The sequence below is a fragment of the Lithobates pipiens genome, unplaced genomic scaffold (assembly GCF_037356315.1).
Source record: "Lithobates pipiens isolate NorthernLeopardFrog02 unplaced genomic scaffold, aLitPip1_a1.2 Scaffold_18, whole genome shotgun sequence".
Classification (NCBI taxonomy): domain Eukaryota; kingdom Metazoa; phylum Chordata; class Amphibia; order Anura; family Ranidae; genus Lithobates; species Lithobates pipiens.
The window spans coordinates 3,898,174-3,913,968 of NW_027507758.1; the positions used below are offsets into that span (position 1 = coordinate 3,898,174).

Consider the following 15,795-nt stretch of genomic DNA (forward strand, 5'->3'; position numbering starts at 1 on the left):
GACAGATCCAGGATAGACGCAGGACAGATCCAGAATAGACGCAGGACAGACCCAGGACAGATGCAGGACAGATGCAGGACAGATCCAGGATAGACGCAGGACAGATCCAGGATAGATGCAGGACAGATCCAGGATAGACGCAGGACAGACCCAGGATAGATCCAGGACAGACCCGGGACAGATCCAGGATAGACGCGGGACAGACCCAGGATAGACGCAGGACAGATCCAGGATAGACGCAGGACAGACCCAGGATAGACGCAGGACAGACTCAGGATAGACGCACGACAGACGCACGACAGACCCAGGACAGACGCACGACAGACCCAGGACAGACCCAGGACAGACGCACGACAGACGCACGACAGACGCACGACAGACGCACGACAGACGCACGACAGACCCAGGACAGACCCAGGACAGACGCACGACAGACGCACGACAGACGCACGACAGACCCAGGACAGACCCAGGACAGATCCAGGATAGACGCAGGACAGACTCAGGACAGACCCAGGATAGACGCACGACAGACCCAGGACAGACCCAGGACAGACGCACGACAGACGCACGACAGACGCACGACAGACGCAGGACAGACCCAGGACAGACCCAGGACAGACCCAGGACAGACCCAGGACAGACGCAGGACAGATCCAGGATAGACGCAGGACAGACTCAGGATAGACGCAGGACAGATCCAGGATAGACGCAGGACAGACTCAGGATAGACGCAGGACAGACTCAGGATAGACGCAGGACAGACGCAGGACAGACCCAGGACAGACCCAGGACAGACGCAGGACAGACCCAGGACAGACGCAGGACAGACCCAGGATAGACGCAGGACAGACGAAGGACAGACGAAGGACAGACGAAGGACAGACGAAGGACAGACGCAGGACAGACGCAGGACAGACGCAGGACAGACGCAGGACAGACCCAGGACAGACGCAGGATAGATGCAGGACAGATGCAGGACAGATCCAGGATAGACGCAGGACAGATCCAGGATAGACGCAGGACAGATCCAGGATAGACGCAGGACAGATCCAGGATAGACGCAGGACAGACTCAGGATAGACGCAGGACAGACTCAGGATAGACGCAGGACAGATCCAGGATAGATGCAGGACAGACTCAGGATAGACGCAGGACAGACTCAGGATAGACGCAGGACAGACGAAGGACAGACCCAGGATAGACGCAGGACAGACGAAGGACAGACGAAGGACAGACGCAGGACAGACGCAGGACAGACCCAGGACAGACGCAGGACAGACCCAGGACAGACGCAGGATAGACCCAGGATAGACGCAGGACAGACCCAGGATAGACGCAGGGCAGACCCAGGACAGACCCAGGACAGACCCAGAATAGACGCAGGACAGACCCAGGACAGATCCAGGATAGACGCTGGACAGACGAAGGACAGACGCAGGACAGACGCAGGACAGATCCAGGATAGACGCAGGACAGATCCAGGATAGACGCTGGACAGACGCAGGACAGATCCAGGATAGTCGCAGGACAGACCCAGGACCGAAACAGGACAGGACAGACCCAGGATAGAAGCAGGACAGACGCAGAGCACTGCTTTCCCTCCCACTTCCTATCACATGGGGTGAATGCAGAGAAGTGCGGTGCGCTTTGCCTGCGTTCCAATGAGGAAAACTGCAGACATGCTGCATACTCCCACACAGCTCCGCACCTGCGTTTCGGTGTGGATGAGACACGCAGGCAACCATTGTTTCCTGTGCATCTCGCAGAGACCTGTGGATTTTTTTTGTGCAGAAAAACGCAGGTCTCTGCAGATGGTGAGAACGAACCCCAAATCTTGGCAAAATTTAAAAAAAAAAAGAAAGTCAGTACACCTCTGCAATACACGCACATTCCTCCATTCGCTGTCACTTTTAAAATGCTGCAAATACAAAAACTCACCTGCTGATCCTGCCAGAAGTCTAGAACGCTCCTGACTTCCTGTATGAGCTGACAACTCTGTCTCTGCTGCGCTGAATTCCAGATCGGTGTGGTCAGCCCTGCCTGGGTTCTCTGTGCTAGACTACAGTCTATCATTTAGCTTCCAGTATCGCAGTGTTGGTGTGCAGTGCGATCCCGCTGAGATCAGTGCTGAGCGCGGCGGATCACACTGTTTCCTTTTTTTTTTTTTTTTAACAAGCTTTATTGAGATGTGGCACAGACATCTCATAATGTCAGATGTGTGGTGCGAGGCAGTGGATTCCATTGCACGGCAATGATAAGAAGTACTGCAAGAAGCGCAATGTACTGGTGTGAGCCGAGCACATAGGAGACGACGCGTTTTGCCTTTTCTATACAATGGGAATGCACTGGAATAGCTGGCCAAGCAGTCCCACCGCCCCTGGTATGAGTCTACCCCAAAGCCACCCACCACAACTGCAAATGGACCAGCAAGACCGAACTGACTTACGTTCCAAAGTGGCTGAGGAAAGCGGCAATATATTCTCTTCTCTTGTGATAACCTTGTATGACGTACTGAACCTGCAAAACAACCACAGATACATTAGTACATAGTGCTACCTACTGTGCACATGCCTAGAAAAGTGATTATAAAGCCTCTTTGTTATTTAAAACCAAAAAAACACGTTATACTTACCTGCCCTGTAATGGTTTTGCACAGAGCAGCCCCGATCCTCCTCTTCTCTGGTCCCTCTTCGCTGCTCCTGGCCCCTCCCTCCTGTCGAGTGCCCCCCACAACCAGCAGCTTACTATGAGGGGCACCTGAGCAGAGCTGAAGCTCCGTGTGTCCATTCAGACAGAGAGCTGCCATTCGGCCCCACCCCCTCTCTCTCCTGATTGGCTAACTCATTTTGACTGAAAGCAGCAGGAGCCAATGGTACCACTGCTGTGTCTCAGCCAATTAGGAGGGAGGACCAAGGGACTCGTGGACATCGCTGGGCAGAGAGGGACCTCAGGCAGGTATTAGGGGGCTGAGGGGGGCTGCATAGAATGCACCTTCTGTCTTTGCAGCTCCTTTAATAGTTACCAATCCCCATAGTTATTCAGCCACTACATGAAATGCCTTCCTTGACGCGTTTCACCACTGCTGGTTTGCTAACAAGGTCCTTGTGAGCAAGCCAGTGTTAGTGAAGCGTGTCGAGCATGAAGGTTTCCGGTGGAAAGGTATATGTATGCAGTTTTCAGCTTTTGATGAAGTAAATAGAAGAGCCAAGGTTTAGACTGGGAGTGGAGACGGGCTGTGGTGGCTTTGGACTGGGTGCCACTCCTGTCAGCGAAGAACAGAAAACTGAGGCTACAATTGGCACAGGAGCACCAAAATTGGACAATAGAAGATTGGTGGTGGGGATGTAATGGTGTGGGGGATGGGGTTTTACCGGTTCAGGCTGGTGGTGGGGGTGTAATGGTGTGGGGGATGGGATATCACCGGTTCAGGCTGGTGGTGGGGGTGTAATGGTGTGGGGGATGGGATATCACCGGTTCAGGCTGGTGGTGGGGGTGTAATGGTGTGGGGGATGGGATATCACCGGTTCAGGCCGGTGGTGGGGGTGTAATGGTGTGGGGGATGGGATATCACCGGTTCAGGCCGGTGGTGGGGGTGTAATGGTGTGGGGGATGGGATATCACCGGTTCAGGTTGGTGGTGGGGGTGTAATGGTGTGGGGGATGGGATATCACCGGTTCAGGCTGGTGGTGGGGGTGTAATGGTGTGGGGGATGGGATATCACCGGTTCAGGCTGGTGGTGGGGGTGTAATGGTGTGGGGGATGGGATGTCCCCATCTTCTGATGGCTCCTCCCAGCAGGATAATGCCCCATGTCACAAAGCTCCAATCATCTCACCACTGGACAATGAGGTCCCCGTCCTCCAATGGCCTCCACACTCACCACATCTCACCTTTGGGATGTGGTGGAATGGGAGATGCAGATGCATCATGGATGTGCAGGTGAAAAAAAGAAATCTGCAGTTACTGTGTGATGTTATGATGTCACTATGAAGCAAAATCTCTGAGGAATGTTTCCAGCACCTTGTTGTATTTATGCCACCAAGAATGAAGGCCAAAGGGGGTCCAATCAGCTACTAGCAAAGTCGGTGATCTGCACTGCAGGAATTAGTGATATGGAATAGAGAGTCTCTGGAGGTTGGGGAATGTTTGTAGAAAGGCTCCATAGGAGGCTCCGGTTTCGGAATGACGTCGCCCCCTCATCACATACAAAGGACATCTGATAACAATGTATCCAGCGCTCTCTTATATTCAAGGAGGAACCAAAAATAGATCACACAGCTAATTATACACCAACAACGTGCAATACGGGGGGAGGGGGCGGGGGGGAAGGGGGGATTTCTCCCATCACTCCAAAAGAAATAAAATCAAAGCAGATCCAATAAAGCACAATGGGGGGAATTCATCCACAGTGCAGCCGCTGTGCCCAACAACCAATCAGCTTCTAGCTTTTATTTACAAAGTTTAAAGTGATTGTAAAGGCGCAATTGTTATTTTTTTAACCCCTTCCTGCCTAAAGGGGTGAAACAAATATTAATTTCTAAACACAATTTTGCAACTTTGACTCGGGTTAGTAAATCTGTACATATCACTGCTGCTGCTTTGTATATCCAGATGGATTATATTTCGCTTTATTTCAGGACAAACTGGGCTTCTATTGGTGGTAAATGGTGATGGATATCTCCGCATTTATATTTTTTATTATTTTCAAAGAAAAACTGGCCCAAAATAGTAAATAAAAAAATAAAATAAAAATCAATATATTTTTTTTTAATGTAGCTGTACAATTACTGTTACTACCATAACCAACCACCAAAGAACGACCCAAAACAAATTCTCCTGCTCCCAACGATCACAGCGATACCCCATATCTCAGTGTTGGTTGGTTTTTGTACCTGGAGTGCCGCCCAGAATCAATAGTATGCATTGTGCTTTTTATTTTTTATCCTACCTAAAAACACACCGACACTGACTGACACTGATACTGACACTGATACTGACACTGATACTGACACTGATACTGACACTGACACTGATACTGACACTGATACTGACACTGATACTGACACTGATACTGATACTGACAGACACTGATACTGACAGACACTGATACTGACAGACACCGATACTGACACTGACTGATACTGACACTGACTGATACTGACACTGACTGACACTGATACTGACTGACACTGATACTGACAGACACTGATACTGACAGACACTGATACTGACAGACACTGATACTGACAGACACCGATACTGACACTGACTGATACTGACACTGACTGATACTGACACTGACTGATACTGACACTGACTGATACTGACACTGACTGATACTGACACTGACTGATACTGACACTGACTGACACTGACACTGACTGACACTGACTGACACTGATACTGACTGACACTGATACTGACTGACACTGATACTGACTGACACTGATACTGACACTGACTGACATTGATACTGACACTGACTGACATTGATACTGACACTGATACTGACACAGACTGACACTGATACTGACACAGACTGACACTGATACTGACTGACACAGACACTGACTGATACTGACACTGACTGACTGACACAGACACTGACTGATACTGACACTGATACTGACACAGACTGACACTGATACTGACACAGACTGACACTGATACTGACACAGACTGACACTGATACTGACTGACACAGACACTGACTGATACTGACACTGATACTGGCTGACTGACACAGACACTGACTGATACTGACACTGATACTGACTGACAGACACTGACTGATACTGACACTGATACTGATATGGACACTGATACTGACATTGACTGACACAGACACTGACTGACACTGACATTATTATTTTCAAAGAAAAACTGGCCCAAAATAGTAAATAAAAAAATAAAAAAATAAAATAAAAATCAATATATTTTTTTTTAATGTAGCTGTACAATTCCTGTTACTACCATAACCTACCACCAAAGAACGACCCAAAACAAATTCTCCTGCTCCCAACGATCACAGCGATACCCCATATCTCAGTGCTGGTTGGTTTTTGTACCTGGAGTGCCGCCCAGAATCAATAGTATGCATTGTGCTTTTTATTTTTTATCCTACCTAAAAACACACCGACACTGACTGACACTGATACTGACACTGATACTGACACTGATACTGACACTGACACTGACACTGACACTGATACTGACACTGACACTGACACTGATACTGACACTGATACTGACACTGATACTGACACTGATACTGATACTGACAGACACTGATACTGACAGACACTGATACTGACAGACACTGATACTGACAGACACCGATACTGACACTGACTGATACTGACACTGACTGATACTGACACTGACTGACACTGATACTGACTGACACTGATACTGACAGACACTGATACTGACAGACACTGATACTGACAGACACTGATACTGACAGACACCGATACTGACACTGACTGATACTGACACTGACTGATACTGACACTGACTGATACTGACACTGACTGATACTGACACTGACTGATACTGACACTGACACTGACTGACACTGATACTGACTGACACTGATACTGACTGACACTGATACTGACTGACACTGATACTGACTGACACTGATACTGACACTGACTGACATTGATACTGACACTGACTGACATTGATACTGACACTGATACTGACACAGACTGACACTGATACTGACACAGACTGACACTGATACTGACTGACACAGACACTGACTGATACTGACACTGACTGACTGACACAGACACTGACTGATACTGACACTGATACTGACACAGACTGACACTGATACTGACACAGACTGACACTGATACTGACACAGACTGACACTGATACTGACTGACACAGACACTGACTGATACTGACACTGATACTGGCTGACTGACACAGACACTGACTGATACTGACACTGATACTGACTGACAGACACTGACTGATACTGACACTGATACTGATATGGACACTGATACTGACATTGACTGACACAGACACTGACTGACACTGACATGGACACTGATACTGACATTGACTGACACAGACACTGACTGACACTGACACCGACTGACACTAATTTAGAGGAAAAAAGCCTGCTGAAAAAAAAATACAGACCCTGACTTTGACCCTGACCCAGGCACTGAATTGGGGGGTCTCGATCGTCAGTACAGGGCCCGGAGCTCACGGTCAGACACTGGTCTCTGTGATGGGAACATGCAAACGGTCCCACAGGGTCACATATCTGCGTATGCTCGGCACCAAGGGGTTACAAATAACAAACACATTATGCTCTGTGGAATGTTGTTTGCACAGAGCAGACTCGATCCTCCTCTTCTGGTGTTCCCTGCTCCTGGCTCACCCCCTCCCCACTGAGTGCCCACCATAGCAAGCCGCTTTTTATGGGGGCACCTGCTCCTGAGCCAGCTCTGTGTGTCCATAGACACACAGAGCACAGCTAGGCCACGCCCCCTCCATTCTCACTGGCTGTGATTGACTCCCTCTGCTGTTTCTGAGCTAATGAGAAGAAAGAGAGCAGAGAGGGCCAGGGCTCTTGTGTACATTGCTCAGGTAAGTGTAATGGGGGCTTGGGAATGGGGGTTGGGTGGTGAAGTTCCATCAGTGTTGGGATGGGGGTGGCATTTGGGGGGGTTGGTAACCAATCAGTGGGGGTCTGTAGGGAAGGGGGGCACTAAGAGAAGGGGGGTCTGTCAGTGGTGGAAGAGAGCGGTAGTTGGAGTGGGGGGAGGGCAGTAGCTGGAGTGGGGGGAAGGGCAGTAGGTGGGGGGGTTGTCAGTGGAGGGAGGAGATTGGGGATCTATTAGTGGGGGGGTCAGCAGTTGGGTGGTGAAGGTCTGTGACTGGGGGGTGGGAGATTGTTGGGGAAGGGGGTATCTCACTGGTGGGAGGGGGCAGTAGGCAGGGGATGGTTAGTTACTAGTGGGAGGGGGTGGTAAAGGGGGGGGGTGTCAGGGATCTATCAGTGGGGGTTGGGGGCTGGTAGTAGAGTGGTGAAGGTCTGGAGTGGAGGGGAGATTTTGGGGGAGGGGGTCTGTCGCTGGTGGGAGGGGCAGTAGTGTTGGAGGGGGAAAGGCATTAGGTGAGGGGGGTTGTCCCTGGAGGGAGGGGGTAGTATTTTGGGGGGGGGGGTCGGAGGTCTATCAGTGGGGGTTGCGGGTTGGTAGTTGGGTGGATGAAGGTCTGAGTGAGGGGGAGATTATTGAGGGAGGGGATGATGGTATTGGGGGGGACCTATCAGTGGAGGTTGGTAGTTGGATGGATGAAGGTCTGTGAGCGGGGGGAGTTGGGGTGGTTGGGGGAGGGGTTCTGTCAGTGGTGGGAGGGGGCCATAGTTGGAGTGGGGGGGTGGGAGGGGGCCCTAGTTGGAGTGAGGGAAGGTCATTAGGTGAGAGGGGTTGTCCCTGGAAGGAGGGGGCAGTATTTGGGGGGGGGGGAGGAGGGGTCTATCAGTGGGGGTTGGGGGTCGGTAGTTGGGTGGATGAAGGTCTGAGTGAGAGGGAGATTAGTGGGGGAGGGGGTATGTCACTGGTGGGAGGGGGCAGTAGGAGGGGAGGGGGTTTGTCACTGGAGGAAGGGGGTGATGGTATTTGCGGGGGGTGGGGATCTATCAGTGGGGGTTTGAAGTTGGATGGATGAAGGTCTGTGAGTGGGGGGGGGGGGAGTTGGGGTGGTTCGGGGAGGGGTTCTGTCAGTGGTGGGAGGGGGTCATAGTTGGAGTGTGGGGTGTTGGAAGGGGGTCCTAGTTGGAGTGAGGGAAGGGTATTAAGTAGAGGGGGGTTGTCCCTGGAATGGAGGGGGCAGTATTTGCGGGGGGGGGGTCGGAGGTCTATCAGTGGGGGTTGGGGGTCGGTAGTTGGGTGGATGAAGGTCTGAGTGAGAGGGAGATTATAGGGGGAGGGGGTCTGTCACTGGTGGGAGGGGGTGGTAGTTGGAGTGGAGGGGGAAGGCAGTAGGTGGGGAGGGGGTTTGTCACTGGAGGGAGGGGCTGATGGTATTTGGGGGGGACGGAGATCTATCAGTGGGGGTTGGTAGTTGGGTGGATGAAGGTCTGTGAGTGGGGGGAGTTGGGGTGAGTGGGGGAGGGGTTCTGTCAGTGGTGGGAGGGGGCCATAGTTGGAGTGTCTGTCAGTGGGGGTCTTTTAGGGGTCTGTCAGTTGGTGGGGTTTGGGTTGCAGCATTGGGAATTGGCTCCGTCGGTGTCCCATCCCCCCGGGAGCCCTCCTGCACTTGCCCTGCACCCTGGAGGAATTGTCTGCTGGGTCTGGAATGCCCGGGCCTGGTTTTGCCCCTGTCCGGGCTGCACACACACGTCAGGGGGGATGAGCGTGTGCGTTCTTCTGTACGACCGATTGAAATAACGAGTAATCTGCCATACAACTGAACCATACACAACCTGGATTTATACAGACCATCCCCCCATAAACATGATTGAAGTTCTACTGAGAAATACATTGTAACGTGTATGTGGATATTTATTGTACGGCGGCTGGTTTGGGGGTGGCTCTGCTCCGAGGACGGCTCTCGGCACGTGTCGTGTTTCCGGAGATAGAGATCTCATGACTCTGGGCAGACTCCCATCCGTGTTACATGTGAAATTGGACTCGTCTTGTCTCCTCTCGTGCTCTCGGTGATGAAATCCTCGCTCTTGGCCGGCGATGGGAGAGGAAAGACCGTGCAATGTGTTTGTTCTGGCAGCCGCGGAGTCTCAGCTGCTCACAGCGAAGTCACCGAAAAAACCAGAGCCGTGTGTGACCCCCATCACATCTCCAGAGTCCGCCAACATCTCACCGCCTGGATACCCAACACAGCTCACCGCATCCACTGCAAAGGGCATGAGCTCAAGGCAGGGCTGGACTGGGACAAAAATTTGGCCCTGGACTTCACCCAGACCGGGCCACTTTAATTTTGCAAACACGCAAAAAACAGTATATAAACTGTACACAATTGCGCAAAAAAGCCCCTAGAGAGCCCCCCTTACATCAGGGTCCCCAGAGAGCCCCCCTTACATCAGGGTCCCCAGAGAGCCCCCCTTACATCAGGGTCCCCAGAGAGCCCCCCCTTACATCAGAGCCCCCAGAGATCATCCACCTTACATCAGGGTCCCTAGAGAGCCAACCCCTTACATCAGGGTCCCCAGAGAGCCCCTCTTACATCAGAGTCCCCAGAGATCATCCACCTTACATCAGGGTCCCTAGAGAGCCAACCCCTTACATCCGGGTCCCCACAGAGCCCCCCCTTACATCCGGGTCCCCACAGAGCCCCCCCTTACATCCAGGTCCACAGAGAGCCCCTCCTTACATCAGGGTCCCCATATAGCCTTCCCCTTACATCAGGGTCCCCAGAGAGCCCCTCTTACATCAGAGTCCCCAGAGATCATCCGCCTTACATCAGGGTCCCTAGAGAGCCAACCCCTTACATCCAGGTCCCCACAGAGCCCCCCCTTACATCCGGGTCCCCACAGAGCCCCCCCCCCCCTTACATCCGGGTCCACAGAGAGCCCCTCCTTACATCAGGGTCACCAGAAAGAGGGCAGGTAGTGGGCCGGGACCCTGTCGTTGGGGACTCCTGGACTGACTCGGGGCTATAGCCCCAAAAGTCCCCCCCCAGCGATGCCACTGGCTGTCACTGAAACCGGCCCACTGAGCCATCGGCCCACCGGGAAACTCCCTATAGTCCCTATGGCCAGTACATGCCTGGCTCCAGGCAAAGACGACACATATATAGCCGACTAGCCATAACATTATGACCACACACCGAATATTAGGTGGACCCCCCCTGTGCTGACCTGTCCAGGCACGGACCCCACTAGACCTCTGAAGGTACGTTGTGGTATTTGGCACCAAGCTGTCAGCAGCAGATCCTTAGAGCCCATTCACACAGGGGCAACTCCTGATCCGACTTCAGGTCGCCCCTAGTCGCCTCAAGTCGAACAACATGTAAAAATCAATGTAAGTGAATGAGAGCCGTCTTAATGCACACTACTGAAGTCGCTCCGACTTCAGAAAAGGTTCCTGTACTACTTCTATCCGACTTGTAGGCGACCGGTACCCATTGATTTCAATGGAGATCGCCTCCAAGTCGGATCTCCGTCTATACGGAGGCGACTTTGACAGAATTATCAGCTCTCAAGAGGGAACTCCACGGCAAATTTCTGAAAAAAATTTGGCCTGGGTTCCCCCTCCGAGAGCATACCAGGCCCTTAGGTCTGGTATGGATTCCAAGGGGAACCCCCTACGCCGAAAAAACGGCGTGGGGGTCCCCCCAGATCCACACCAGACCCTTATCCGAGCACGCTACCCGGCCGGCCAGGAAAGGGGGTGGGGACGAGCGGGCGGCCCCCCCCTCCTGAGCCGTACCAGGCCGCGTGCCCTCAACATGGGGGGTGCCTTGGGAGAGGGGGGGCGTGCGGCCCCCCCACCCCAAAGCACCTTGTCCCCATGTCGATGAGGACAAGGGCCTCTTCCCGACAACCCTGGTCGTTGGTTGTTGGGGTCTGCGGGCGGGGGGCTTATCGGAATCCGGGAGCCCCCTTTAATAAGGGGGCCCCCGGATACCGCCCCCCCCCCCCCTATGTGAATGAGTATGGGGTACAATGTACCCCTACCCATTCACCTGTGGAAAAAAAGTACAAAAAAAAACACAACACAGGGAAAAAATATTTTATTGCACAGCTCCGGGGGTCTTCCGTCTTCGGGGGTCTTCTCGCCGGACTCCTCCGCTATCTTCTTGTAGCTCTTTTGCTAGCGGAGGAGTCCGGCTTTCTTCCTCCCCGCCGCCGGCCTCTTCTCCCGACTTCGGGGGTCTTGTCCCCCTCTTCGGTTCTTCTGCCGGGCCACCGCGCCTTCTTATAGCTCTTTTGCAGGCGGTGGCCCGGTCTTCTGTCGCCGCCGCCGCCTTCCGTTCTTCTTCTTCTTCTTCTTCTTCTTCTCCAGGAGCTGTTGACACGACGCTCTCTCCGGCCACAATGCCAGGGACGCGCTCCGCTGCCACTTATATAGGGACAATGGGGCGGTGTCACATGGGTTGATGTCACATGGGTTGATGTCACATGGTAAGGGGACGGGGTCACCATGTGACATCAACCCATGTGACCAACCCATGTGACACCGCCCCATTGTCCCTATATAAGTGGCAGCGGAGCGCGTCCCTGGCATTGTGGCCGGAGAGAGCGTCGTGTCAACATCTCCTGGAGAAGAAGAAGAAGAAGAAGAAGAAGAAGAAGAAGAAGAAGAACGGAAGGCGGCGGCGACAGAAGACCGGGCCACAGCCTGCAAAAGAGCTATAAGAAGGCGCGGTGGCCCGGCAGAAGAACCAAAGAGGGGGACAAGACCCCCGAAGTCGGGAGAAGAGGCCGGCGGCGGGGAGGAAGAAAGCCGGACTCCTCCGCTAGCAAAAGAGCTACAAGAAGATAGCGGAGGAGTCCGGCGAGAAGACCCCCGAAGACGGAAGACCCCCGGAGCTGTGCAATAAAATATTTTTTCCCTGTGTTGTGTTTTTTTTTTTTGTACTTTTTTTCCACAGGTGAATGGGTAGGGGTACATTGTACCCCATACTCATTCACATAGGGTGGGGGGCCGGTATCCGGGGGCCCCCTTATTAAAGGGGGCTCCCGGATTCCGATAAGCCCCCCGCCCGCAGACCCCAACAACCAACGGCCAGGGTTGTCGGGAAGAGGCCCTTGTCCTCATCGACATGGGGACAAGGTGCTTTGGGGTGGGGGGGCCGCACGCCCCCCCCTCCCCCAAGGCACCCCCCCATGTTGAGGGCACGCGGCCTGGTACGGCTCAGGAGGGGGGGGGCCGCCCGCTCGTCCCCACCCCCTTTCCTGGCCGGCCGGGTAGCGTGCTCGGATAAGGGTCTGGTGTGGATCTGGGGGGGACCCCCACGCCGTTTTTTCGGCGTAGGGGGTTCCCCTTGGAATCCATACCAGACCTAAGGGCCTGGTATGCTCTCGGAGGGGGAACCCACACCAAATTTTTTTCAGAAATTTGCCGTGGAGTTCCCCCTTGAGCTTATTCTCTGCTTGGCCTCGGCAAAAGTCGCCTGGCCTGGGGCGACTTGTAAGTCGTCCCAAGTCGCGCTTGAAGTCATCACAAGTCGTTTTGAAGTCGTCCCAAGTCGCGCTGTGATCTTAACTCAAGTCGTGTCCAAGTTGCCTGACTCAAGTCGCCTACAAGTCGTGTTGCCCCTGTGTGAATGGGCTCTTATAGCCGGTTCACACAGGGGCAACACCACTTCCAACGCGACTTTTGGAGGCAACTTGGACACGACTTGGGGCGACTTACAACAGGACTTTAGGTCGCCCCAGGCCAGGCAACTTCTGCCGTGACCAATCAGAGAATGAGCTCTCAAGGGGGAACTCCACGCCAAAGGTCTGGTATGGATTTTAAGGGGAACCCCCTACACCGGAAAAACGGCGTGGGGGTCCCCCCCCAGATCCATACCAGACCCTTATCCGAGCACGAAGCCTGGCCAGTCAGGAAGGGGGTGGGGACGAGCGAGCGCCCCCCCCCCCCGGACCATACCAGGCCGCGTGCCCTCAACATGGGGGGGTTGGTGCTTTGGGGAAGGGAGGCGCCCTGCGGCCCCCCCACCCCAAAGCACCTTGTCTCCATGTTGATGAGGACAAGGGCCTCTTCCCGATAACCCTGGCCATTGGTTGTCGGGGTCTGCAGGCGGGGGGCTTATCGGAATCCGGGAGACCCCTTTAATAAAGGGGCCCCCAGATCCCGGCCCCCCACCCTATGTGAATGAGTAAGGGGTACATCGTACCCCTACCCATTCACCTGGGGAAAAAATGTCTTTAGTTTTTTTTTTTTTTTTTTAAGTTTTAAAAGTCATTTATTAAGCAGCTCCGGGGGTCTTCTTCCGACGTCGGGGGGTCTTCTGACGACTTCTCCGCTCTGTTCAGCCTCTTCTCCCAGGCTCCTCCGCTGTCTTCTTGCAGCTCTTTTACTAGCGGAGGAGCCCGCTCTCCTCCGCCCTCTGTCCTTCTCTCTTCTTCCGATGTTGACCCGGCGCTGTCTTCCACTGTACTGGCTTGTGCGACGTGTGCGGCGACTTATATAGGTATGGGGTGTGGTCATCGAATGATGTCACACGGTGACCCCAATCCTTTATGACGTCACAGTACCGGGGCATGCTTGTCCCCACCCCCTTCCTGACTGGCCAGGCTTCGTGCTCGGATAAGGGTCTGGTATGGATCTGGGGGGGACCCCCCACACCGTTTCCTCTGCGTAGGGGGTTCCCCTTAAAATCCATACCAGACCTAAGGGCCTGGTATGCTCTTGGAGGAGGAACCCACGCCGTTTTTAAAAAAAATTTGGCGTGCAGTTCCGCCGTGAGAGCTCATTCTCCGATTGGCCACGGCAAAAATTTGCCTGGCCTGGGGCAACTTAAAGTCGTGTTCAAGTTGCCTCCAAAAGTCGCGTTGGAAGTCGTGTTGCCCCTGCGTGAACCGGCTCTTAGGTTCTGTATGTTGGGAGTGGGGCCTCCATGGATCGGACTTGTTTTTCCAACAGATCTCACAGATGCCCGATTGGCTTGAGATCTGGAGAATTTAAAGGCCAAGTCAACACCTCAAAGCCATTGTTCTGTTCTTCAATCCATCCTTGTACCATTTTTGCAGTGTGGCAGGGCGCATTACCCTGCTAAAAGAGGCCACGCCCATCAGGGAATACCGTTTCCATAAAGAGGTGTACTTGGCCACCAACAATGCTTAGGTAGGTGGAACGTGTGAAGTACCATCCACATGAATGGGAGGAGCCAAGGCTTCCCAGCAGAATATTGCCCAAAGCATTACACTGGCTCCGCCAACTTTTCTTCTTCCCATATTGCATCCTGGTGCCATCTCTTCCCCATAAGTGACGCACCGCCACCCACATGATGGAAAAGAAAACGTCATTCCTCAGCCCAGGTCCCCTTCCACCATTGCTCCGTACTCCAGTTCTGGTGCTCATGTGCCCCTTGTAGTGGCTTTTGGCTGTGGACACGGGTCAGCATGAGCACCCTGCCCAGTCTGTGGCTACACAGCCCCACACGCAACAAATTGCAACGCTCTGTGTGTTCTGACACCTATCAGAACCAACATTCACTTGATCAGCAATTTGAGCTCCATCATGAGCCTTCCCTCCCCGCCTCCATCAATGAGCCTTCCCTCCCCGCCTCCATCAATGAGCCTTACCACCCCGCCTCCATCAATGAGCCTTACCACCCCGCCTCCATCAATGAGCCTTACCACCCCGCCTCCATCAATGAGCCTTACCACCCCGCCTCCATCAATGAGCCTTCCCTCCCCGCCTCCATCAATGAGCCTTCCCTCCCCGCCTCCATCAATGAGCCTTCCCTCCCCGCCTCCATCAATGAGCCTTTCCTCCCCGCCTCCATCAATGAGCCTTACCACCCCGCCTCCATCAATGAGCCTTCCCTCCCCGCCTCCATCAATGAGCCTTCCCTCCCCGCCTCCATCAATGAGCCTTCCCTCCCCGCCTCCATCAATGAGCCTTACCACCCCGCCTCCATCAATGAGCCTTACCACCCCGCCTCCATCAATGAGCCTTACCACCCCGCCTCCATCAATGAGCCTTACCACCCCGCCTCCATCAATGAGCCTTCCCTCCCCGCCTCCATCAATGAGCCTTCCCTCCCCGCCTCCATCAATGAGCCTTCCCTCCCCGCCTCCATCAATGAGCCTTTCCTCCCCGCCTCCATCAATGAGCCTTACCACCCC

General features: G+C 53.6%; 1 protein-coding gene across 4 annotated transcripts in view; it reads right to left on the bottom strand.

Moving 5' to 3' along the window:
• LOC143986952 (BRISC and BRCA1-A complex member 2) overlaps positions 1–15,795 on the bottom strand; it is a 344,474-nt gene that overhangs the window by 107,986 nt on the left and 220,693 nt on the right. For all 4 annotated transcript variants that reach the window (XM_077485366.1, XM_077485368.1, XM_077485367.1 and 1 more), the window contains exon 9: positions 2,450–2,520. In XM_077485366.1, coding sequence (XP_077341492.1) covers positions 2,450–2,520 — 71 coding nt within the window. The remainder of the gene's footprint in view (positions 1–2,449; positions 2,521–15,795) is intronic.